The 26,333-nt window shown below is 48.4% G+C and overlaps 1 protein-coding gene across 1 annotated transcript in view; it reads right to left on the bottom strand.

The window, feature by feature from the left end:
• The window catches only part of EFCAB6 (EF-hand calcium binding domain 6), a 227,974-nt gene that overhangs the window by 45,093 nt on the left and 156,548 nt on the right, over positions 1-26,333 (bottom strand). Inside the window, 5 exon segments of the mRNA XM_073789209.1 lie at positions 5,531-5,660; positions 5,883-5,914; positions 10,759-10,947; positions 19,746-19,864; positions 25,506-25,602. Coding sequence (XP_073645310.1) covers positions 5,531-5,660; positions 5,883-5,914; positions 10,759-10,947; positions 19,746-19,864; positions 25,506-25,602 — 567 coding nt within the window.

The following is a 26,333-nucleotide window of genomic DNA, read 5'->3' as shown; positions in this document are numbered from 1 at the left end:
ATGAACCAAGCAGAGAGGACCTGGTTGTGGCTGTAGGACATTTAAAAGTTAAATTTAACTAGCTCTTCCAAAGAAAAACTGTAGCTGACAAAAGTTGGGACATGGAGAGGGAAAGTGATAGGAAGGGGGGGAGCTCTGACACTTGGAAGTGTCCCTTTCATCTTCACAATAAGAAAGAAGCTGAACAAACTGAAAACTAATGGTTTTTCTTGGTCCCATCAGAAAATTGAGGTCACAGGGCAAAACGTCACCTCAAAATCTGGAGAGATGGGTGAACATAGAGAATTACAGCCAAGATCTGCTCTTCCTGGAGCAAAGGCCTTTGAAGCTGGTAGGAACACTTAAGTGGTAACTTGAGCAATGGTGGAGGCTGTGTGTGGACTAGTGTGAGGCTGAGAAACCCCTGGGGGCCCAGTCTTAGGGACCCCCTACTTTCATGGGCTTTACCGTCAAGAACCCCACTAGGTTATCACAGTGGAAATCTGAAGATGGTCTCCTCTTGGCTCTGGCCGGGGAAGGGGAATAATAATCCTTAGAAAGTATGCCCAGAGGCTTTGGCATAATAATTTTGCAAGGGAAAAGAATTTACCAGAGCCTTAGCCCATCTGGGGGAAAGGCAGAGAGCCAACTCCAGCACACTCTAGACTTCCTGTCTCATCTGAGGGAGGAAAAAAAGCTAAGAAACATCTCTGAAGGTTGCAGCCTAGGGACTCAAGCCCACTGCAAGACTGAGATTTCATCATAAGAGTACAGAATCTTTCCCCTCCCTCATACCTTACCACCACATCAAGTCAGCTCCAGCATAACAACAGTGGGTTACAAAGGAAAGAGCTGCAAACACAGACTCTATTTAAGGAGGAGTTCCTAGGGAAGCCTAAGGAAACAGGAGGGACAAAAACAAGGACACTCTAGGAAATCCAAGCCCTTGGCACTGACAGCTACAGCAGCACTAAACACAGCCCACCTCCTGCCCGAATTAACATACAACCTCACGTGAAACGCTTGCTTACCTCAGTTCCTATTACCCAGTGTGTCATGTCTGGCTTTCAACAACAATACAGCTGCAAGGCATGCTAAAAGGCAAGAAGAAACACAGTCTGAAGAGACAGCAAAGCAAGCATGGGAACCAGTCTCAGACATGATGTAGTTTGGAATTATCAGACAGGGATTTTAAAATGACCAACTATGATTAAATTGTAAAGGAGTCCAATGGCAAAGTGGACAACACATACAACAAATGGCTAATGTAAGCAGGGGTGGATATTCCTTCTTAGGAGTCAAAGGAAATCCTGGAAATGAAAAACAGCGTAACAGAAATGAAGAATGCGTTTTAACGGGCTCATCAGTAGACTGGACATGGTTGAGGAAATAATCAGTGAGCTTGAAGTATGTCAGTAAGAAAATTCCTGAATTGAAATGCAAAGAGAAAAAAAGAGTGGAAAAAAAAAAAACCCAGAGCAGAACATCCAAGAACTGTGGGACAGTTTCAAAAGTGGAACATACTCATAATTGGAATACCAGAAGGAGAAAAAGAAAGAATCAGAAAAAAACATTGGACGTAATAACGGCCGAGAATTTTCCAAAATTAATAATAGACACAAGGCACATTTCCAGGAAGCTCAGAGAACACCACGCAGAAAAATACCAAAAACTACACCCACTTATATCATACTCAAACTGCTGAAAACCAAAGACAAAGAGAAAATCTTGAAAGAAGCCAGAGAGGGGGGAAAGCATCTACAGAGGAAAAAAGATAAGAATTCCATGGGGCTTCTCATCAGACATCATGCAAGCAAGAAGAGAGTGGACTGAAATATTCAGAGTGTGGAAAGGAAAAAACCACCAACCTAGAATTCTATAACCAGTGAAATTACCCTTCAAAAGTGAAGGAGAAATAAATACCTTCTCCGACAAACAATCACCGAGGGAATTCATCACCACAGCCACCCTGCCCCTCAAAACATGCTAGAACACATTCTTCGGAGAGAAGGAAAATCAGACGGGTCAGAAATGTGGATCTACCTAAAGGAAGAAAGAGCATAAGAGAAGGAATAAATGAAGGTAAAATAATATCTTTTATTCTTCTTATTCTTAGTTGATCTAATAGATCATTGTTCAAAGTAACAACAATGTATTGGGTGACTACAGCAAATGGAAAAGTGACATGAGTAAGAGCAATGTTACGGGGACAGGAGAGAGGATTCAGGAACACTTAGTTTGTAATAAGGCGCCTGCACCTCCCGTGAAGTAGTCATGTGTTATTTGACAGTGGACTTAGGCTAGTTGTTCATGTGCACTGCAAACCCTAGAGCAACCGCTAACATTTTTTAAAGGGAGGGGAGGGGTGCTAGTATCCTCACCTCACAAAGAGAGGAACATAAGACCCATGCACTTAGTCATAGAACTTCCAGCCAGCACAGCTAAGGGACACCGCAAGTCAGAAACTGCATACAAAAGCAGTCCGAGGAGGACCAATCAACTCTGAGTTATTTGGGTTTAAAATTATAAGAGGATAGGACTTGCAGTTAAAGTGGCTTGAACACACATAACTAGCTCCGTTCCTTCTAAAGTGACAGAAGAAGGCGTTTTTAAAAGGTGTCAGACAGTGGTTCTTGGGATGCTCTAGTCCAGCAGCATCAGCATCACCCAGGGCCTCGTTGGAAATGCAGATTCCCAGGGCTGCTAAGTCAGAGAGCCCGAGGGAGGGGCCCAGCAAGCCGAGTTTCTGATGCTGGCTGGAGTTTGCAGAACACCAGCAGAAAACACGAAGGATGGAGAGAAAGTGGAAGAAGACAACAGCTGCTGGGAATTTGATGGATGAGGGAGAACAGACGCGTCAGATTCAAGAAATCTCCTGGAACCAACAGAAGGAACACGGAAGGGTATCCGATACACCCTGCAAACCCTCAGAGCCTCCAGAAGTGGGCTCCAGGTACACCTAGACGTAGGAATGAAAGTGAGGTTAAAAGAGAAGGATTGGCTAAAAGCCTGTGTGGGACGCAATTCGACCCCGTGCCCCTCCTCAGACTCCCCAGGCTGGGTGCCTGGCCCCCACCCGCCCACCACACACAGTGGAGGACCTGGAGGGGTGTTCTCTGCAGATGGTAAGTGTTTGTCACAGTTCAAAACAGGGAGGGTTCTTAATGAAAAGAGGGGAGTTAAGTGAAAGCTTTTAGACTGACTCTTATTTCCTGTGACTCTATAACACGATGCCACGAAGTGGGTGACTTTAAACAGCACACATCTATTCTCTTACTGTTCTGGACACCAGAAGTTGGAAATCAGCTTCACTGGGCAGAAATCACAGTGTCAGCTGGGCTGTGCTCCCCCGAGAGGCTCTAGGGGATAATCTGTTCTTTGCCTCTTCCAGCTTCCGGTGGCCGCTGGCGATCCTTGGCTTGTGGCCACATCGCTCCAATTTCTCCCTCTGTGGTCACTTCTGGGTGAAATCTCTCCCTGACTCCCTCTTATAAGGACACTTGTGATCACACTGGGCCCACCCATATAACCCAGGATCACCTCCCCTTCTCAAGTTCCTTAACTTAATCACATCCATAAAGTCCCTTTCCATATAAGGTGACATTTACAGGTTCCAGGAATTAGGACTTAAATATCTTTGGGGGCATTATTCGGTTTATCATGCTGACTGTTGAAACTTCCAGCCTTCTGTTCCCAGTCAGCTCCCAGAGTGCTGGCAGCAGGAGACCAACAAGTCTTCTCTGGTTGGGTTGCCAGGTTTAGAAAAACAAAGAAACAAACAGAAGCCTAGAAGGATACTCAATTAAATTAGAATTTCAGATAAACAAAAATAATTTTTAGTATAAATATGTACCAAATATCGCATGGCACACACTTACACTAAAAAAAAAATTGTTTATCTGGAATTCAAATTTAAATGGGCACTCTATGTCTTATCCGGCAACCCTAATCCCTGGGAAATCTGACCAGCCCAAAAGAAAAGTTTTAAAGATTCTGACATTGGGAGTCTTCCAAGGAAATACCTGCCAGATTACCCTGCCAAAGCGGTTCAAACTGAAGTTGACTAGCTCTCCCCATCTGCGCAGAACTTTTAATCTATCTCTTAGTAGCTCATTCTTAGTAGGAGCATATTTTTGAGGAAAATGTCTAACATGGAAGAGAGCAGAAAAAAGCAACACTGAGGAGAGACTTCTCAAGTGAAGAAAACTTAAAAAAAACCTATTCTTAATATCTTCAGAGACATGAACTAGTATATCCATGAAACAAGAACAGGACGCTATAGAAAAGGAATATTCTGAGAATAAAAACAAGTTCTGGCAATTTAAAATATGATAAGTATGATTAGCAGAGACAAAAATCTCAAAAGAAGGGTTGCGAACTAAAACTGAGGAGGTCTCCCAGAAGGTGGAGCAAGAAGAAAAAGAGATGGAGGACGGGGAAGGTTTAAAATATAAGGAGACACTCTGGGTGGCTCACTAATCAGTAACAACAGGAGGCTCAGAAAGAAACAAACAGGAGAGGAACTCTTTAATGAAGTAAATCAAGAAAATTTCTGAGAGTTGAAGAACATGGAAAGGGACATCCAAAAAGACGAAGCTGACAGATCAGCTGAGGTGTCTGAACATACTGGAAAGAGACTTCACAAGCTGGGGTGAGTTGGGGGTTTAATTAGTGATAAGAACTACATGGAAACTGAGCAAACAGAAAAAATTATTATTAACTCCAGGGCAAACAGCATGTTCTACGGGAAAAGAAAAGTGATCAGCTAGTCACAGTAATAGAAAGCCTGAATATTGAACTACACCAAACTGCGACACAGCAATATGGGGGGACAACGGGGTAAGTTTGCGTGTTTCTCCACGGGGTGGTGGAGGCTGTGGGGTGAGGTGGTTGGTGGTTATGTGATGGGTGAAAAGAGTTCAATCTGCATCTTCCTGGTAGGAAGTTGATAGACACTGCCTAGAAGTGAAAAATCAAGAAGTAGCTGGATAAGTTTGTCACTTAGAAGTACTGAGTTAAGTACCAAAAGATATGAATTAAAGCATTGGAAGTTATTGACTCTGGGCAGGAGATGGGGAAGATGGCAGGGCAGGGGGCTGCTGTTCTTAATAAGCCTTGCAGGACGACTTGACTCCTGCCCAAGTGCATGAATAACGTGGGTGAAATGAAAATAATGTTAAAAAAGGATGTTAATGCTGCTGAGACGCACCAGGAAAAGTTATGGATTTGTCAAGTTGCTTTCTTTTTGCTTTGAGTTGACTCAAACCCATTAGAACATAGCCCAGCCAGAGGAGTATTTGAAGATTCATTCTCTTTTTTTTTTTTTTTTTAAATGGAGGTCACATTGGTTTATAGTACTATATAAGTTTTATGAGTACAACATTACAGTTCTACTTCTGTACACAGATAGAGACTGAGTTTTTGGTGGCATGGAGGTTATTTCAATGCCAAAAGGCTGTTTGAGTGGACGGGAAAAGAAGAAATTCACGAAAGCAATGCGACACCCTGATTTTCAGTGCTGTAAGAAACGTATTGCCTCATCATAGAAAACCTGGTTAGACGATCGGCCAGCTCCTCTGCCTTCAGAGAGCAGCTGCACTCCTGCAGCAACTTCTGCATCTTGCATAAGGATATGTAGCCATTTTTGGATTTATCTAGTTTGGTGAGTGCTTTGCTGATATCTTTTTTTTTTTTTTTTTTTTTTTGCGGTACGCGGGTCTCTTACTGCCGTGGCCTCTCCCGCCGTGGAGCACAGGCTCCGGACGCGCAGGTCCAGCGGTCATGGCTCACAGGCCCAGCTGCTCCGCGGCATGTGGGATCCTCCCAGACCAGGGCACGAACCCGCGTCCCCTGCATCGGCAGGCGGACTCCCAACCACTGCGCCACCAGAGAAGCCCCTTTGCTGAAATCTTGATAGTGGTCCTTAAGCTTATCCCTGAAAGAATGCATTTGAGACACACACTAAAACCGGGAAAACAAATAATCTCTTTAAAGCAAGAGTTCCATGATCATTCTAATGTGATGAGTTGATGCTTCATCTGACAACGAATTTTGAAGATGCTTTGCAGCCTTGATGTAACATTTACATTGAAAGATATTCTGGAAAAAAATAATAGGCATTTTTATCATTACCATTTTATTATTATTATCATTAGCAAAACTATGTTAGAGAAATTACAACCTTGTCTTTTTACTAGAATGGGTACTTTAAAAATGGAGCCAAACATTTAAAAATACAGTGATATTACAGACACGGGACACACACCTCCGTCCTCTTGCTGCAGACTCGCTGAGCACCTATCACGTGCCAGGTACTGCTCTAGGTGTCAGGATACACCTAGCGAATGAGAGGGGCCTCCCTAGAAGAAGTTTCATTCTCCCTGGGGCAAGGCCAACGATAAACAGGAGACAACAGTGCCCTGCACAGCGGGTCAGGGGTTAGCTGAGCACCCACAAGCGGGGCTGAGAATGCCCACGGTAGGGGCCGCTGCAATTCCCAGTAGGGGGTGCAGGGGGACCTCACTGGGGAAGGTGACACTTGAGCAGAGATGGCAGGGAGGTCAAGGACCCAGTGGGGATTTACCCCTGGAAGACCTCTCTGGGCCCAGGGACAGCCAGCGCCAAGGCCCTGAGGCAGGAATGCAGGAGCAGGTCCTTTGTTCTTAAGAAGCACAGCCCATAATTTGCGTGTCTGAGTTGGGAAACCAGAAGCTGTGCTGTCTTCATGTACCTTCTCCCATTTATTTTTCTCAACAGCCCTACAAGGGAGGAGGGTAATTATCATCCCCGTTTTATAGGAAGAAGACAGTGCCGGCCTGTGCGGCGTCCGGGCTCAGCCAGCTCTCCCCTGCTGGGACAGAGACAGCGTCCGACTGTAACTCCTGATCGTGTTCGAGGGCTGATTTTCTTAGGAATGTGTTCAAGTTTCTGATTCAGTCTTTCAGGAAAATTCTTCCCAGACTTAAAAAAAATTATTGATAAGGGAATAAAAAAGTGTGGACATTTTTAGGAATAAACGGTCTTACACCTGACCTACAGGGGGCGGATTATATTCCATAAACTCGCTCATCCAGGCCCCAGGAAGCTCGTCCTACCACACTGAGCACTGTGTCCGTCTGACTTGAGCTCGGCTGTGAGGTTCCTACTTAGGGAAGAGGATATGCCAGAAACTCCAAACACGAACTCTTTGCTGGTAATCGTCTACCACCTCCGATGTGTATTTGTGGATACATGTCCACAAACTGTTCCTTGAGTGCCTGGAAGAAATCATCCATGGCAACAGAGAAGTCGGAAATCAGAAGAGGGGAAGCGGAGGGACCACTTGTGGGGAGAGGAAGGCTTGGACCCTGAAGCTACGTGGGTCACCGTCTCCCTCCCCTGCTGGCCTCCGGGTCGAGCTGGCTGGTGTGAGTCTTCGAGAAGCTGATACAAATGAGCTGCAGTAACTGTCCGGGGAATGTATCCCAAGGGCAGCAACACCCTGGATTCCCTCACAGGTGTACTTTGAATTCCGTCCCATCCTACAACATGATTACTCGTGATCACAACTATTATATTCCACTTAATCCTTCAAAATGAAAGTAAATGAAGGTATAAAAAAAATCAAAACTTTTTTTGAGATACATATTTTTAGAAAATTGAGGCGTTCAGTATTTCTTGGACTGGTTTCCAGGCAGTAATTATTTCCCTCGCAGGGTAAATATGTGCTCAGAATAAGTGAGGATTCGGAGCTCTGATCACGCCACGCTGCCAGGCAGAACCCGCGTCAGCCCACACAGTGTCTGGTCCCTGGTCTGGACCACGAGACAGAAGCCCGAAGAGGGCGGTGGCACGGCCGGTGGACGGCCGCAGAGCCCCTCACACACAGCCCGGCCGGCACGCTGGAGAGAACCCTGTGCAGCCCGGCTGGGTTCGCTCCTGTGTCTCGCAATTTGCATTTGAGAACAGCCGGCTGAGCTTCCGCGGCTAGTTCACTATTGCTGGTCTGACTCTGGAAAATAAATAGGGGTTTAGAAAAGGATTCTTCTGAATTTTTAAAATGTATTCAGGACATTTCAAACAAAATTAAACCTCTTAGATTTAAGAGGCAAACATAAAATTTCAGTCACTTGAATGAACACGACTCCTGTTTCTTAATCTTATCAAAGCTTCAGTATAAATGAGGAGGTTAAAAGTCCTGGAAGCACTGCATCTGATGGGTTAGCTGGAAGACCCACTGACACCAAAATTGAAAAGTGGGCCATCCTGAAGGGCAAAGTGACTTGACAATTTCGCCATCTGACATCTTTGAGGAAACAGAAGCCGGTCATGAATTTTTACGCATTGGGCTTGATTTCTTTGGTAAGAGAGGGTGATGGTGGGAGGGGACCGGGTGAGTGTGAATCAGTTTTCGGAGCTGGATGATCTGAAACGCTTCGTCCAGTGGCACGTAGTTCTCCCAGCTACAGATCCACGATCGCACAATAAACAGAAACAAGAAGAGAAAGACCATGCGGACGATGCTGAGGATGTGAGATCCCTCCCAGAGCCTCGTTACTCATAAGTGGCAGGAGAGAGGGAAGGGAAGACATGTGTGGGTAATGAGGCCAGCCCTGTCTGGGAAAGATAAATTCCACGTTTTCGTTACTTTTATGGCATATTTGATATTTATACCAATCTTGCGCATATTTTTACTTGAAATTTCACCAACTCCATTCTCTGCCTTGGGGCTTTATAACTCAGTAACTTAGACATAATTCAGGGGTGTGTTCAAACTGCCCTTCTCTGAAACCCCATTCAGCCATTACATTTCGTCCCTGTGTCCTTGGAGTGCTTCTTTCCTCTGGGGATTCGTTAGTAACAGCTCATTCACTCATTCAGAGATGATGGGGACAGAGAGGTGAAGTGACAGACAGGAGATGGACAGACACACAGATGAGAGTGCCAGGGAGGTAAGCCTCTGGAGCAGGGAGCAGGGTCCCAGGCCTGGGGAGTGCTGGTGGGCGGCCACCCAGGACCGAGACTGATTGAGAAAGTCTGTCCCATCCCTTTAGGGTCACATCAAATGCGGCAAAATTTTCTCCTATGTTCCTTTTTTTTTGAGGCATAATTGACATATAACATATTAGTTTCAGGTACACAACATAATGATTTGATATCTGTATACACTGTAGGATGTATAGTTACCGTCCATCACCATCTGTAGGATGAGAACTTTTAAGATTTACCTTCTTAGCGACTTTCAAATACGCAGTACAGTATTCCTAACGATAGTCACCTTGCTGTACATCACATCCCCAGGACCTATTTCTATCATAACGGAAGTTGTGCTTTTTGACCCACTTCACCCACTTTGGCATCCCACGCTACCCTCACCTCTGGCAACTGCCAATCTGTTTTCTGTATCTATGAGCTTGGGTTTTTTTTTTTTTTTTTTAAAGATTCCACATATAAGTGAGATCATATGGTTTTTGTCTTTCTTTGTCTGACTTATTTCACTTGGCATAATGCCCTCAAGGTCCAGTTGTTTTATCACAAATGGCCATATTTCATTCTTTTTTATGGCCGAATAATATTCCATTGTATATGTATGTACCACACTTTCTTTATCCATTGTTTTAGAATTTTAAAATATGGCATTAGTGACTAGTTTCATTAGTGATTACTTTTAAACTTTGAAAGGAATCACGCGCAGTCCCACCATCCAAATACAACACGATACCTTCTGTACAGCATCTTGTGGACAGGCACGTACATTTGGTGTAGCTCCAATCATGGTCTACAGACTGCTTATTTATTTATTTTGGCTACACCACGGGACACTCGGGATCTTAGTTCCCCAACCAGGGATCGAATCCGAGCCCCCTGCAGTGGAAGCGTGGAGTCCTAACCACTGGACCGGCAGGGAAGTCCCTATACAGACTGTTTAAAACTTCATTGCCCATTAGCCTTCTATCACAGACATTCCCACAGTGTCCGAGGCGATGGCTGAAACTGGCATACACCACCTCATATTCCTTGGGGCCACGCTCTGTAAGCCAGGCCCTCATCTGGGATTGATTTTTTTTTTTTTTTTGCGGTATGCGGGCCTCTCACTGCTGGGGCCCCTCCCACCGCAGAGCACAGTCTCCGGACGCGCAGGCCCAGCGGCCACGGCCCACGGGCCCAGTCGCTCCGCGGCATGAGGGATCCTCCAGGACCGGGGCACGAACCCGTGTCCCCTGCATTGACAGGCGGACCCTCAACCACTGCGCCACCAGGGAAGCCGACAGGTGTCCTTTTGCTGCTGCTGTTGAAAACACACTGCAAGTCATACCTTCCACCTGCTAAACTGCTGGCCTCTTCCACATTATTTCTTTGGGATAAAGTCTCCAAAGTTGAACTGCTGAGTTAAAGAATGTGTCTGTTCCTTCATTCATTCGCTGGACAAATACACACTGGGTGCCTACTAGGCGTCAAGCACTGCTCTGAACCGGGTAGAGACAGGCATGTCCTCGTGGAACCTGCATCTACTTGTCCAGAGGAGCGGCCAGGGGCTTAGGTTAGTAAACACCTCAAAGGTTCAGTTCTCAAGGGTGACCTGAGAGTGTGACTGGGTAGGGTGGCGTAGGCTTGTAGCTCTTTAACTCCTTTGTAGCTTTGTGACTTAGCGCCGATTTCTAGAATTTACAGCAGTGAACGAGTATTACAATTTCACGGCAGCTTTGCCAGCACTGGGAGGTACCACTTCAGAACAAACAGTGCTGCACGGGTCAACGAGGAACGGACGCCGGCCCCCGGGCCGTGTGCTCACAGACTCACCCGGCCGGCACGGCCCTCTCCATGCTCTGCTCCTTCATCTCTTCTTGCACCTGCTGTGGCTTCGTGAAATGACCCATGAAGTTGAAATAATCCTCCACGTAGGGCTGATGAATAGCCGCTGAATAGTTAACCCCCAATTTCTGTAAAACTTCTTGGTAAGTAATGTGCCCTCTTCCCTCGGTGTCGTACCTTTAAAGACAAACAAACAAAACTCTCACCAGTGCGAGGTGCTCAGGGCTTTAACACCGTCTGCACTCCGTCTGCCTGGCTCCTCACACCCCGTGTGCTCTGCAGGCCTGCAGCACCGGCCTCCCCGGGGGTCAGGAACGCAGGATCCTGAGCCTCACCCCAGACCTGAGCTGGACCTGCTCGTAACAAGACCCTCAGGCGATCCACAGGCTCATCAATCAACAGGAAGGTCACCTCACACAAGGTGATCTTGGACCACCCCAAGAGAGCAACCGGATTCATCCTCTGTCATTCTGTTAGAAATCCGACTGTGACCACGGAAAATTAAAACCAACCCTTCCTTAATTCAACGGTCTTTTATTGAGCACCTACATGTAAGAGGAACTATGCTAAGGTTCAGAAGAAAATCCGTCAAAAAGCATATTCAGGGGCTTCCCTCGTGGTGCAGTGGTTGGGAGTCCACCTGGCGATGCAGGGGACACGGGTTCGTGTCCCGGTCCGGGAGGATTCCACATGCCGCGGAGCGGCTGGGCCCGTGAGCCATGGCCGCTAAGCCTACGCGTCCGGAGCCTGTGCTCCGCAACGGGAGAGGCCATGGCGGTGACAGGCCCGCGTACCGCAAAAAAAAAAAAAAAAAGCATATTCAATCTTAAAACTCAAATAAATGAATGCCACTTGATTCCAATTCCCCATTTTCTCTTTGAAGAGATGCCAATTACACACAACCAATGAGAGAGACTAGTAAGGAAAACAAGATAAGAATTATGTTATGTACCTTTTATGTCATTTTCTATTATTGGGATTTTTCTAAATTGTAATTCATTTAAAAAAAGGCATAATGGAGGGTTTTTATCTCCCAACATCATTCAAATAGAATAGAATTACTTCAATAAAAATTTTTAAGGCAAATTGCCAATTTTCTTTAAAGAAAAGAAGCATTCATTTTCACGGAAAGATCTCGGTCCTCCTCTAACCGATAAAAATGGCATTTCCGGCGGTGCTTTTCCCAGATGAACTCAGCGTTCCGAGGGCTGAGGCGGTATTTGCACAATGTCTGGGGCTTCACGCTGCATCCGGTTGCTGTCGGTGCCTGTGGGACGGAGCCAGGCGCCCTGGGCTCTCCTGTGTGAAGCAGGGCCCCCTCTGCTCTCCGCCGCCGGCCAGATGCTGCAGGACCACACGCTGGCCGCCGCCCAGCACTGGGTCCCCTGCGACCCTCCCAACTGAGTAACGATGAGGAGAACGGATTTATTTACCCGACTTTCCTGTCCTCAAGGGCTGGGGTGCTGGGTGGAGGACGAGGGGTGAGAAGTTCCCGAGGCCCCCCTGCCCACCCCTCCCCCTGCGGTCCCCCTGGGCCTCGCGTCTCACCTCCGCCTGCCTCCCAGCATCCAGGCCTGCTTTCATCAGGGACTCCGTCCTAGAAGGTGAGGAGAGTCCCCTCCTGCGACGGAGGGGCAGGGAGGGCAGCGATGTCTGAGCCGCCAGCTCACCGGCCTCGAGTCGCCGGCCAGGTCCCGCCACCCGCCCGGGCTCGGTTTCCTCGCCTGGCCTGCAGCACGGAGGGGGAGGGCACTCTGAGACCTGCTGGCTGGAATCATGCCCCCAGTGGCGTCGTTGTTACTAAGGGTTTGGGAAGCCCTCCCAGACCTTTCCAGGCGTCTGTTATTAGTACGACCTTAGTGCCTGCAACCCCCAAAAGTACCATTCTACCTTTATTCAGTGAATTTTCCTTCTAAAACAAAACAAAGCGATCCACCCACCAGAGGAAGCCCGAGGCTTGTAGTGGCTTTATGTGCCAGGCAGCACAAAGGGCCAGTGCCTCTAGCAAGTGGCTTCTCCTACTGCTGGTGACGGGACAGCTGCAGGAAGGAGAGCCTAGTTCTCCATCAGTGCACCTGGGAAGGGGAGGGTTGCCATTTCTTGAGCTCCTAGGGCGATCCCAGGGCCGTGGGTCTTTCCCTGAGCTGCATCAGGCCTGTGACCAGCCTGATGCCACCAGAGTGCTGCTGTGATGCAACTCTATAAAGACACCCCTAGAAGAAAGCTCCCCAAGGGGGCTCCCCACCCCTACAGGGGGCTCCTGAGCGAACGTGCACAGACCACCCGCCTGACAAGCAAGGCCTGGCCAGCAGGGTGCCTCTTCTGGGACCTCTCTCTCGTCCTGAGGCAAAAGCACTGTGTCTCTGCCTCCCCTGGATCCCTGTAGCCTGTGGTGAGGACCGGGGAGCGGGGTGAGCGCGGGTGGAGGCTGGGACCAGGGCCTGGTGTTTGCCGCTGCCATTCGCCACCCAAAGGCTCAACCACATCCCACCTCTGCTTCCCCCGCTTCAGTCCAGGTCTTCCCTCCCTGCTTGACGGTGGGTTTCTCGAGGAGAGACCATGCCTCGTTTATCCTGATGGGCGAACCCACAGTTCCCAGCAACATGCCTCGCAAAACTTCCTTATCGATACCTGGCTGCTGAGCAATGAATGTGAAGGGCACGTGTCCCTAAGGAAGGCCTGCCATCCCCGCGGGCAACGCTCACGAGATTCCCAACAACAAATTCTCAATCGTGACACTTGAACTGAATGGAGAGACACTTCTTAATTACTTCATTAATAAAGATCATAAACATTCTATTCACATCTCCAAGGAACAGAAGACCAGATTGCACAACTGCAACTAAAATATTGTTATGAATGTGAATAATAAGAGAGTTAATTCAGCTTACATAACCTCACCCTTCATCATATAATCCTTTGTGTCACATTAAAAAAAATCAACTTGCCTGTAAAGGTTGAATTTTAAAAGGGTTCGGCAACAGATGTGCCAAGAAAAATGTGCGCATAAACAGAGGACCCATAAAAACTCGCATTTGCATACGGCAATGGCCACTAATTTATGACATAATCAGATTACTCTGCCCATCTATTGTACACACAGCAATTTGGTTGTACACATGATCTGAATATGTTCACATCGATTGCTGTGCTGTGAAAGTCTTACCCTTTCATGCTCAGTTTAGCACTTGATTCTTACATAAATGACAGAAGAATCTTCCAGCACCATTGACCCCAGACCCCAGATTTAGAGGGTCTGGTGCAAGCCCTACTGACGACCCAGGCCTGCAGCAGAGGGAGACGTGGCCCTTACGCAGCTTGGATAGAGGGATTCTCTCGGGGACCATCTGTGAGGGTGGTCCGATGGCTCAGAGAGCTGCCCTTCAGAGCACACAATGTCCAGCTGCCCAAGGGGGCAGTGCCCAATGGCACATTCAGCCAGTCCTGGTGGAGCCACAGATGAGACACCATGGGCTCCATCCCCATCCAGGGCCACAATCCCGCCCTTACGCTCCCCAATAAGCGGCGGTCTGGCCTTGGATGAAGCCACGCCAGAGATGGGAAACCCACTCCTTCAGGGACTGCCCAGTGGAGTTCTAGACGACGTTAGTCACGAAGGCGTCCTTTATGCGGAGCTAAGGGCCTGTCCATCTAGTCCCTCCACGTGCAGCTCTTCTAACTCATCCCCGACCGTCACGTCCCATTCGATCCTCTCTTTTCTGAACTGTTCCTTCAACCTTTTCAAATCCTTTCCCACCCAGAGGCTCTCCTGGTCCAGGTGTTCCACCAGCAAGGCACAGGGTAGGTTCTCTCTAGACACTGCGTTGGTTGAGGCAACAGAGATGACCCAGCTTCACGTTAACTGACAGTCATATGTCTTCCCGTGGGCCGATGCACATGACACGGGAACTTTTTAATAGTCTTTGCCTTTTATATTGGAATACTAACATACAATTACCTACCCAAACAAGAAATGTGCGTAAGTTGGGCATTAATTATCTCCCGAACATTCTGCCAGGTCTGCGTGATCGGCTGGTTGCACACGACCGGCATCTATACGCAAGTTTCCCAGGCGGCTGCTGTCCTACCTGACTCGTCTGTGCATTTTTATAATACACTGGCTTCATAGTTTTTCAGCAAAGTTGGTTTTAGATCTAAAATAGCAGAGTTCTACCCAATGAAATGAGGCTACAGAAGGGGCTCAGGACACTGAGCGCCCCTGAAGGGCGTGTCCCCCAGGGCTCTGTGCCCTGGTCCTGGGGTGCCCTGTGCCCGGCAGGCTCTGGGTCTCAGGCTCTTCTGATGGAAGCGGCATCCTTCCTCTTCCATCCCAGGGACCTCCCACTCCCCCGGCTCTGGGCCTCTCTGCTCACTAGGACCCCCTTTCCCCACCTCTGGCTAATGACTGTTTCTTAAGACTCAACTCAGGCATCGCACCTCCTGGGGGTCTCTCTCTGAACACCCCCAGCCCGGGCTGCCCAGCCTCTCCCTCCTGGCACGCAGCTGCTGTCTTCCCGGCCGAGTCGCGAGCAACCTGAGGGTGGAGGCTTCCTTCATCTCTGGAGCCCCAGAATATAGCACAGGGCTTGCAACTTAGAAAGTTTCAAGAAAATCCTGCTCAATGATTGCTCCGATGAATGAATGGATGGATGGATGCACTTTCATCTTGTAATTTATTCTCTGCAGTCTCTCCAAAACCAAGCGCATTGCTCCTGAAATCTTGTGCTGAAAGATCCTGCCTGGCTTCAGTTACCAGGTTTTCTTTCCCAGCGGCCTCCTTCAGCCTTGACGGTTGTGTACCTTTAACCCTCAGTGAGCCAGGCTCGCTTAACATGCACGTGCTCCCCACTCTGTCCGCCCCTGTGCAGTTAGCTGGGGCCACGGGCTGTGGGCAGAAGTGTGTCCTTCTGGGCCGAAGCCCGCCGAAGCCCGTGTGCGGTCCTGTGCTCTGCAGGTCCCGGGGGACCCTGCTGAGGGATGAGGCCACAACTGGAAGCCAGATCCCGAGTCACCACTTGGAAGAGAACTGTCCAGAAGAGCCGCTAGACATGCTAGACTTCGTGTGAATAAGAACTAAGCACGCATGTGCCAGGTCACTGAGATGTGGGAGTTAATGCACTAATTTACTTCCAGCGTAAACGACACCTGCCAGGCTAACCCGGAGCTCTGAAAGCGTGCGCTTCACAGGTGCTTCGTAAATGTCGAGTGAACAATGGATGCCAACAATTTCTTGTCTATATTCTCCATATTTTCTAATTCTGTGTTTTCGAAAGAGCTGAACGTTATTTTCCTACTTACTTCCAGCTACCCAGTTTTGGCGGGGGCTTTCCTCGTCTCACTAGCAGACCCCGGGAGCTGGCAGAGTGTCACGTTGGCCCCAGCTGCTCCCTGCCTTGCCGGGGGTCCCTGTCACTCCCGCCGGGTGGGAGAATGCCTCTCCCCCTGTACGGGCGACTGCAGGAGGCTCCTGGTGCCTGCGCAGCCTGGCGCGGGCCACCACCTTGCCGCCTAGCCCTCCTGCTTCGTAAGGCAGGCGGGGACTTGGAGGGAGTGGACCAGGGTGAGTCAGGGTCAGCAAACGCTGAGCCACTGAGAGGAGCAGGCCAGGAGGTGGAATGAGGGTGAGGACGGCTAACCGAGATCATGGAAACGCCTAGAAAATGGATGAAAAAAACCACACCACCAAGTCTATCCTCTCTGCTGAGTCGGGTACGGCTGCTTTCTTGCTGTTGTCTTTTCTTTTCCTTTATGCTTCTCTGGATTTTCTGAGTCTTCTAAAATGAGTGTGCATTAATATTGTAATCAGAAAATAATTACAAATCTATATGATCTTTTTGCTACTAATTTTTATGCTTATCTACGCCAGGTACCCTCTTTATATCATTTGGTCCCCATTGCCATCCCACTGGAGAGATTACTGAAGCTCAGAGAAGGTGAGCCACTGGCCCAAGGTCACACAGCTCAGTCCGGGCGCCATGGGTCAGGGTGCAGGCCCCCTCAGAGCATAGCCCATCAGCTGCGGGTTCACTTCCTAAATCTCTCTCACACCTGTCACTTCTGTCCCAATCCTCCAGGCACCACCCAGGGAAGACAGCCCTGAATTCACCTCTGTGCCTCCCTCCCCGTCTCTAGCAATTCATCCTCCTCCCCGTGGCCAGAGTGATCTTTCTGGAACGTGGGCCTGCCTCCCTCTTTCCCCACTAAACACTTGGCCTTCAGGATGGGGTCCCTACCTCGCCCTGCCCTTCACGATGTGGCCCCACTAAACACCTGGCCTTCAGGATGGGGTCCCCACCTTGTCCTGCCCTTCATGATGTGGTTCAGCTGATGTGCAGCCTCCCCTTCTGCCTGGCCACCCAGGTGACCCCGCAGCCCTGGAATGTGACACACCCTTTGCCCTTTGGCTGGACGTTCATCTGGTGGCTCTCGACCCCGCGCTTGCCCTTTGCACAACTTCCCAGCTGCCCCACGGCTGCGCCCAGGGAGCTGTGCCCCTGGAGGTGGGAAGAGGGCAGGGCCAGGCTGTTCCCGGGGACCTGCTGTCATGGCTCCGTAGCTCCGGCTCAGCACAGCAGTCGAGGTTCCCGCAAATTCCGAGACAGCATCAGGAGTGGAGGCAATTTCCTGGTCTCCAAATAATACCGCCTCCCCTTTGCCCTGCAGTCGCTGGTGGGGAGCAGCTCCCTTATCTCTGTGTAACCTCCCCCGCTTGCTCTTCCAGCCCGGGGCGCAGCAGCCTCCCGGCCTCTGAGTAGCAGCGTAATCCCCCTGCAGACTTCTGCTACCCCCAGCCTCCCGTGCAGGGGTGCAGCCATCGAGGGATTCTGGCCAAAAGAATTTGGGCAAAGTGACGGCCATGTTTCCAGGCCTGGTCCTTACAAAGCTGACCAGAGGGTCCTCTGTGCTCTGTTCCCTTCTCTGCTGGCAGACACATAAGATCCAGGGGTGGTGGGACTCCTGGTCCCTGAATGACTGTGAACACAGCTCCCCAACACCCACACTACATTTTGACATCATTCTGGGGCAAGCCCCTGGGATGCTGGCCTTGTTTGTTACCGCAGCCAGCCTACCCTGATCCATACACCACTTGAGCTAACTCAGCAGGGCAGAGTGAGGCACAGAGAAGTTAAGTAACTTGACAGGGGCCACACAGCTATGAGGGGTGGAGGCATGTCTGGCTGCAGAGCTCTCAACCACTCACCATCCACGGCAAACAGCCGGCTAAACAAAAGTAGATGAAATTCTCATCTCAAACAGTTTTCAGCGCAGGGTAGATATTTGTGTATTTAATCATGTTAATACGTGTATAAAGAAACTTTAGCCAAAAGCAACAGTGAGTGTCTCCCTCCCATGAACATGGAACCTTGCTCTGTCCCCCATCAGGAAGAGGGCTAAGCGTGCTCTCCTTCCTCATGGGGACACCTGACTCCTACACCCCTCATTCTTGCAGCTCGCCCCGTCCCTCCCTGATGGAGACCACAGTCTCACGAGGCCCACACCCCACCAACCCCTTTTCTGAACGGCTTCCTGACTAGTCTTCCTAAAGCATGGCTTGACCCACATCACATTTTCTCGTTTCCGAATGACTCGTTAATACTCTGCCAGAAAGGGAGGACTGCGGCCGGGTGATCAGCCTCGCCTTTCCTTCCTCAGCCTGCAGCCCAGGCACTGCTTGGAGAATGCCTCCCCCGTCCTCCTGGCCCGTGGGTCAGGCAGCCCTCCTTCCCCATCTGGACCTTTGGAACAATTTCAGCTTCTCTCCCACCATGACAGCCTCCTGCTCTTCCACGGCCCCCAGCACCCCTACTTCTGTCTCCCTTTCTGCTCGACATGTCCCTCCTCTGGCATTTGTAACAGGCGACCCTGCACCCTGGTATTGGGGTGAATGCTTCCTGCCCCCTGACGGCTCCCCGAGCATCAGGACCACACAGTCACCTCCACATCACCCACAGGTCTACATGGTGAGAGCTCCATGCATTTGGCCGCTGCACCGCATCTTCTGATTACTCAGATGGACCCACTCATCTAGTCCCTCAAAAGAGAAAACGGGCAGGGAGACCAAATTGTCCCTGAGTTGGAACTGACCTAAAACGAAACAAAACAAAACAAAAAAGAAACCAAGGATTCTGTAAGAACTTCAAGTTGCTTTTCTGAATTAGACACAAAACAGCCTAATTCTAAACTCGGCCAACATTGCAGCCTTCCCCTTTGAACAGATGAAAAGCTGAAATACTACACGGACTGCTCCATGGGCTTGCCTCTGAGAGGACATGCAATACCGGGGTACGATCCTGCGGGGATGCAAGTGGCAGCTAACATATAATGAAGAAGGAAGTAATTCAAAGACAGAGCTGGAACTTGGAAATGGACCACATTGTTAGTACACCTTGAAACTTAAACATCTACACAGGGAATGTTGTAACTGGGGGCCTGGTTCAAAAACAGCTAAACCTAAAGCACATTTTGAAACATGTAGTCAGCATTAGGCACAAGTTTCAGTTTAAGACACTCTTGGGAAACCACTCCAAGGTACCAAAACTTTGGTGATTTTCTTCCAGCAAATTACTGATCTATAAAACAGTTGTGCAACATTGATTTCCACCTTTAGGTGATGGGGAGAGACCGCTTTTCCCTTTACCCATTGCAGATCTGTCTGCTGAGCTACTTGTATTAGAGTTAAGTCTTTGGGGAGGGACTTAGTTCTCTGAAACAGTAAAAGGATGTGGTTGAACTCCCGGTTCCTTGGAAATGCGAAACTCTCAAGTCTAGTATTTAATACTGGTGACACGTGTTTACCTGGCTCCCCATGTTCCTGAAGGCCAGCCTGTTGGCCAAGGCTTCTTTCTACAGGGGAACAGGACAGATACAACCGCAGGAAAACCACTCCTGGTCCCACCTGACCCCTGAGGAGTGACGAAAGCCGGTGCTGAATTTGGCCATCCGGAATGAAAAGCCAGTCTTCAGACATCACTCACCTCATTCAAAGCTTCTCACATTCTCTGGGTGTGAGGGGAATATCAAAGACGTACAGCGCGTTCTTTGCATCCCGTCGTCGAAGAATGCCGTTGCCCTCATTGTCGGTTTCGATAAAATTCTACAATATTCCAAGGTGGCATTTAGTAACATGCATAATTGCTCAGACAGTAAACAAGCTTTTCAATAGTCAGTATCTGGAACAAGCTAAGACATTTTTCTCCCATTCCTCCTGCTTAAAAACCTTTTAATCTATGTCCTAGATACCCTCCCCATTCCTCTAAAGAAGGTGATCGAGCAAAACATGAACAAGTGTTAACACCTAGGAGGGGCTTATTTCTGGGTAATGAGTGGTCTCAGGTGTGTGGCTTGGATTCTTCTCTGACCAACAACTTGGGATCAAACACTGTTAGAAATAAGAGTCAACCAGAGCCTGGGAAATGAGGCGTAGCCCACACTGCTGAGGTTATCACAACTGGGGATCAAACACTGTTAGAGATAAGAGTCAAGCAGAGCCTGGGGAGTGAGGCGCAGCCCACACTGCTGAGGTCATCATCTCCACGATGCAGCGAAGTTGGCTGCCCGGCTGTCTGTCAGAGGGGAAATGAGGGACGTGAGACTCTGGTTGTTGTGACAAGATGGTATGGTACCATTTTAATATCCCCGAGGGGTGCAAAAGGCATCTGGGGATTTGTCACCACAGACTAGAAGAGCAGGTAGCACAGGGCGTTCCACTCTGTCTTAAATTGTTTCCGAACAATAGCTCATTCGCTCCTCCTTCTAATACACTGTGAGGGAGACACAGTGGATCCATCTCCCAAGTCCTCTGCGAGCATCATACCTAATGGTGAAACCACGAAACATTCCCTGTAAGATCAGGAACCAGGCAAGAATATCTCTATCGCCCTCTATTCATCATTGTACTGGAGGTGCCCGCCAGTGTAGTTAGGCAAGTTAAAATTGTTAAAAGGTGTAAAAACAGGGCAGGGAGAAATACAATTGTCATTTATTCACAAATGACATGACTGTATATATAAGAATACAAGGAATCCATAAATAAATTATTACACTAAGAGGCTTTGGCAAGAAATCTGGATTCTATATCAATACATAAAATTATCCACATTTTTATATCTCAGACATGGAAAATGAATTAAAAAAATAACATTTACAGTAGCATCAAAAATAGAAAGTTTGAGGAATAAATCTTATAAATGATTGTAAGACTTCTACACAGGAATGTCTAAAACTTTTTTGAAAGAAGTCAGACAGGGAAAGACAGATACTGTGTGGCTTCACTTCAATGTGGCATCTAAAAAATACAAATGAACAAACAGAACAAAACAGGAACAGAGTTATAGATGCACAGAACAAACAGGTGGCTACCAGAGAAGAGGGGGCTGGGAGGAGGAAAGAAATAGGTGAGGGCGATTAAGCGGTACAAACTTCCAGTTGCAAAATAAATGAGTCACAGGTATGAGAGCTACAGTGTGGGGAATACAGTCAATAACTAAGTAATATCTTTGTGGTGACACATCATAACTAGACTTATCCTGGTGATCATTTTGAAATGAACAGAAGAAAAATCACTATGTTGTGTAACAGGAACTAACATAGCGTTTTAGGTCAATTCTACTCTAAAAACAAAGAAACAAGCATACAAACAATTCATAGAAAAAGAGATCAGATTTGTGATTACCAAAAGCAAGGGGTGCGGGGAGGGGGAATTGGATGAAGGTGGTCAACAGGTACTACAAACTTCCGGTTCTAAGATAAATAAGTACTAGGGATGTAATGTACAACATGATAAATATCATGAATACAGCTGAATATAATGAACACAGCTGTATGTATAACATATATATAATATATAACACATCTGTATGCTATATACGGAAGTTAAGAGACTAAAACCTAAGAATTCTCATCACACACAACATTTTTTTCTATTTCTTTAATTTCATATTTATATGAGATGATAGATGTTCTCTAAACTTATTGTGATAATCATTTCACAATATACGTAAGTCAAATCATTACGCCATACACCTTAAACTTGTATGGTGCTGTTTGTCAATTATATCTCAATAAACTGGAAGAAAAATTAAATTAAAATTTTTTTTAAAGGGTGAAGACTGAACACAAACTGAGAGAAGGTATCTGCATCACTTACCACTTACAAAAATCTACTGGCCAAACCAAAGTAAGCGTTCCCACTGACCAAGGAAAGAAAGACAGACGAGCCAGTGTGAAAACTGTAAAAAAGTCTCAAGCAGGCACTTCGCAGATAAAGAAAACTGACTAATGAATAAACAAATGAAAAAATGCCCAATTTCATTAGTAAACAACAAATGCTAATCAAAACAGCAACGAGCTACTGCTACACATCCACTGGAGGGGAAGAAAGTAAGACGTCTGAGAGTCCCAACAGAGCCCTGTGACCCACAAGGTCGAAAATATTTACTGTCTTGCCCTTCACAGAAAAAGTGTAGCTCCCTGGTCTAAGATACTGTTAACATTCTATTGCTTCATCTGGATGGTGGTTACATGGTGGCGTACAATCTGGGATACACGGTGACTACACCGTGTATTTAAACTGCACATATACATTATACATATAATACATATATATTATAAAACATGTATGTTAAATGTGCATATATACATACATATTACATACACATAGTTACATATATATATTATTTGTATATTCCACTGTAGCGTCGCAAATTAAAAAACAATTAAGCTTAAAAAAGTTAGGCCTGGGGCTTCCCTGGTGGCGCAGTGGTTGAGAGTCCGCCTGCCGATGCAGGGGACGTCGGGTTTGTGCCCTGGTCCGGGAGGATCCCACATGCCGCGGAGCGGCTGGGCCCGTGAGCCGTGGCCGCTGAGCCTGCGCGTCCGGAGCCCGTGCTCCGCAACGGGAGAGGCCACGGCAGTGAGAGGCCCGCGTACCGCAAAAAAAAAAAAAAAAAAAAAAGGTTTGCTGAAGAAACCAATGAACTTATTTTCCAAAAACACCTAAATAGCAATGAGCATATTAAGCTGCCCCCAAATGGGACGACTCCTGTGTACTTCTGAGAATGCAGCTGGAGGTGTCCCCAGCAGCGCATGGGGGAGCGGAGAGCCCCGTGACTCTGTGTGAAAGTCACTAGATGACTAAACGCTGAATCCTTGTTCAAGTTCAAACACGGTTTTACTGGAGAATACATCGTTTTGGATATTAGCAGGTCCTGTTTGGCAAATTCCCAACAGAAATGCGGCAGAAGGGAGACTCCACACCTTTGGTCACCTTCACCATCTCTAAATGCTGGGACCCAGAAGTGAAGAGCTGGGATGGGTGCACCGAGTGAGAACAGCCGTCTCATCTCCAGTTGGTCCGGTGGGAATACTGCTGATCTTATTTAGGTATTATACTTTCTGCCGGTTTAGAATTCAGAACTAATTCCTTCAGTGCTTTAGTTAAAATGAACTGAGAGAGTGGCAGAGATGTCCACATGTGCAGGATCGTTTAGTCCTGTGGGGGCCAGTGAGGTGGCACGATGCTTGATTCTGGACAAAGCGCGTCCTCCCCCCGCCAGGCTCAGTCCTAGAAGAGCGGGAGGAGGTCTCCGCCCCGTAGACGCAAGGCTCCTGGTTCAGCAGCACAGCACCCTGGGGTCCCCAGGCCTCCTCCACACATAGTTTGGGGTCCCGCACGACATCAAGGATGAAGGTGGCTACGAGAGGCCATGGAATCGAGGTGGAGTGAGAGTCCACACTGACGGGGAGGACGTCACCCAGCCAGGAGGCCGGGACAGGAGGGGAGGGGGCCCTGCAGGGTGTCGTGGTGCCAGGGGTGGAGGCGTTTCAGGAAGGATGGACTGAACAAGGCAGAAACAAAGGCCTCTACAGCCTCTGGCCACTCCCAGCGGTCTGCTCCTTCCAGCGCCCATCTGCTTTGTTAATAATCTGTCACCTCCCCTGGTTCGTGAGCTCCGCCAGGCAGGAGCAGACAGGCCTTGGCTACCACTGAACCTGGCGCACAAACCGCTGCGCAGTGAGTCTGTGCTAAGTCAAAGCGGGGTCGGATGAAGCTGCGAAGGGCCCTGGCCGTGGCCCTCGGGAGTCCCTGGAGTCAGACCACAGGGCGGGGCTGCTCCCATGAGGGGAAGGAGGGCAGGGCAGCTGAGAGGGGAGGCACGCTGGGGAGAAGGGGCTTTTTCTTAAATAGGTTTGAGGGAGTTTGAAGGCCAGAGAGAAGCAGGGATGGGGCGGGCACGCGGGAAGGCGGTCAGGTGGCCAGCTCTGCCCTCTCCCCGGCTGGCGCTGCTGTGGCCTGTGTGACCGCTGCTTGCAATCCAGAGCTTGCCCTGCACTCCGCGACCCGAAGGACTGCTCTGGAAGGCTGGCCGGCCTCGATCTGTGCGACCCGAAGGACTGCTCTGGAAGGCTGGCCGGCCTCGATCTGTGCGACCCGAAGGACTGCTCTGGAAGGCTGGCTGGCCTCGATCAGTGCGACCCAAAGGACTGCTCTGGAAGGCTGGCCCGGCCTTGATCTGTGCGACCCAAAGGACTGCTCTGAGGCTGGCCCGGCCTCGATCTGTGCGACCCAAAGGACTGCTCTGGAAGGCTGGCCCGGCCTCGATCTGTGCGACCCAAAGGACTGCTCTGGAAGGCTGGCCCGGCCTCGATCTGTGCGACCCAAAGGACTGCTCTGGAAGGCTGGCCCGGCCTCGATCTGTGCGACCCAAAGGACTGCTCTGGAAGGCTGGCCGGCCTCGATCTGTGCGACCCAAAGGACTGCTCTGGAAGGCTGGCTGGCCTCGATCTGTGCGACCCAAAGGACTGCTCTGGAAGGCTGGCCGGCCTCGATCTGTGCGACCCAAAGGACTGCTCTGGAAGGCTGGCCCGGCCTCGATCTGTGCGACCCAAAGGACTGCTCTGGAAGGCCGGCCCGGCCTTGATCAGTGCGACCCAAAGGACTGCTCTGGAAGACTGGCCCGGCCTCGATCTGTGTGATTTGCCGGCCTGGGCTGGCACAGTCAAGGCTGTGAGGCAGCCCGGGTGCTTAACAGGACTTAAAATCTGGACTTCTCATCGGGCACAGGCCAAGACAGAGCAGACAGAGATAGAAAATGACCACATGAAACAAAGTGGAGACATTCTTCAGAATAGTGTGAAAATACTTCCGTAATGCAGGATACAAATACTTTTTTAAATGAAGTTTTTGTGTCCTTGTTGCATTGAGAAGTGGTGACCCCATATCCTAGCCCTCAGGATGACCCACGCTTGCATTTCAGATCTACTGTCCTGCAGGTACAGCTGCCATTGTTAAGAGTATGTTTCCCATCTTGACACCATCATCACAGTTTACACAATTGCACATGGAGGGTATTCACCTTCAAACTATGCTTTCTATAATTTTAGCAAGACAGGAAGAAATACCTCTTTAAAAAGCATGTTTATAACTGTGTAAAAACAAGAATGATAGCATCTTACATTTTTCATTTAAAATTTTAACTCATATCAAACCTGAGATAAAGCCAGCAATTTCAGTCCATGTAACTCTTAAAATTACTTATTTTTCTAAAGATCAATTGACCTCGAATGTGAGAATTTATTTTGAAAAAGTATTTTACGAAGAAAAGGAGTCCCTAAATTGCTATACAAAGTTGCTTTGCCATCTTAGCGACTGGATGGAAAATAGCTCCCTCATCACAACGATCCTGGAACATTGAAATCGATTCCCTTTCCTTTTAAGGAAATAATCATTTTCTTACCTTAGACAAGTCTGACCATCTGGTTTTTGCTTTGGTAACAAGATACTGATGAGCCTGTTCACAAGCTAGTTCTGAATCTGCAACCTTCTGTTTTGGTCTTAAAAGAAAAAAAAAAAAGAATCTGTTTAAATTTAATGGACTCATTAATCTCCCAAGGGATTCTCCTACCCCGGTTTGTTTCAAAGATAGCGTTAAAGTCTGCTATTTCACATCTGGTCTAACTTAATTCTTAAAATACAGTCTTATTTCCCCAGCTGCATGTTAGGGCAATCTTAAATTTTAGGAGTACTTGCGCATTTCCAGATAAATGCTGTTCAACTTTTCCTGCAGTTCACAAAACAAAAAGGGCTCATTTATTCCCAGAGGGATAAAAAACACACTATAACATTGTCTTCAGATGAAGACAACTAAAAACTTTTATTTCTGAACGTACACGTTGGCGTGATCACGCAGACCAAAGCTAACAGTCCAGGAACACTGTGGGAACGTGACCTACAGACTCAGTCTCAGCTCATGTTCAAAGGTTAGGTCTATGGGATGTAAAATGATCAAAACTCTGTTTAGTCACAGAACGATGGGAGCCAAGGACACTTTAAAAAAAGACTGTGGCTAGGCCTCCACGGGGCGCAGTGAAGACTGTGGCTGAAGGAGTTTGGGGTGCCCTGGATTCTTCCAATCACTAAAACAAATTAGGGGCGCGTGAAACCCTGTAAAACCCTTTGCCACTGCTTTCTCCACGGTCGCCTTGCTTGGAACCACGCTTGCGCACAGGCACGTGGGTGATCAGTGCATCTTGCCTGAGGGTGAGTAAGGGGACACCTGAGCGAG

The sequence above is a fragment of the Tursiops truncatus genome, chromosome 11 (genome assembly GCF_011762595.2).
Source record: "Tursiops truncatus isolate mTurTru1 chromosome 11, mTurTru1.mat.Y, whole genome shotgun sequence".
In the NCBI taxonomy this organism is placed as follows: Eukaryota; Metazoa; Chordata; class Mammalia; order Artiodactyla; family Delphinidae; genus Tursiops; species Tursiops truncatus.
This window is presented reverse-complemented; position numbering and strand designations above follow the sequence as displayed.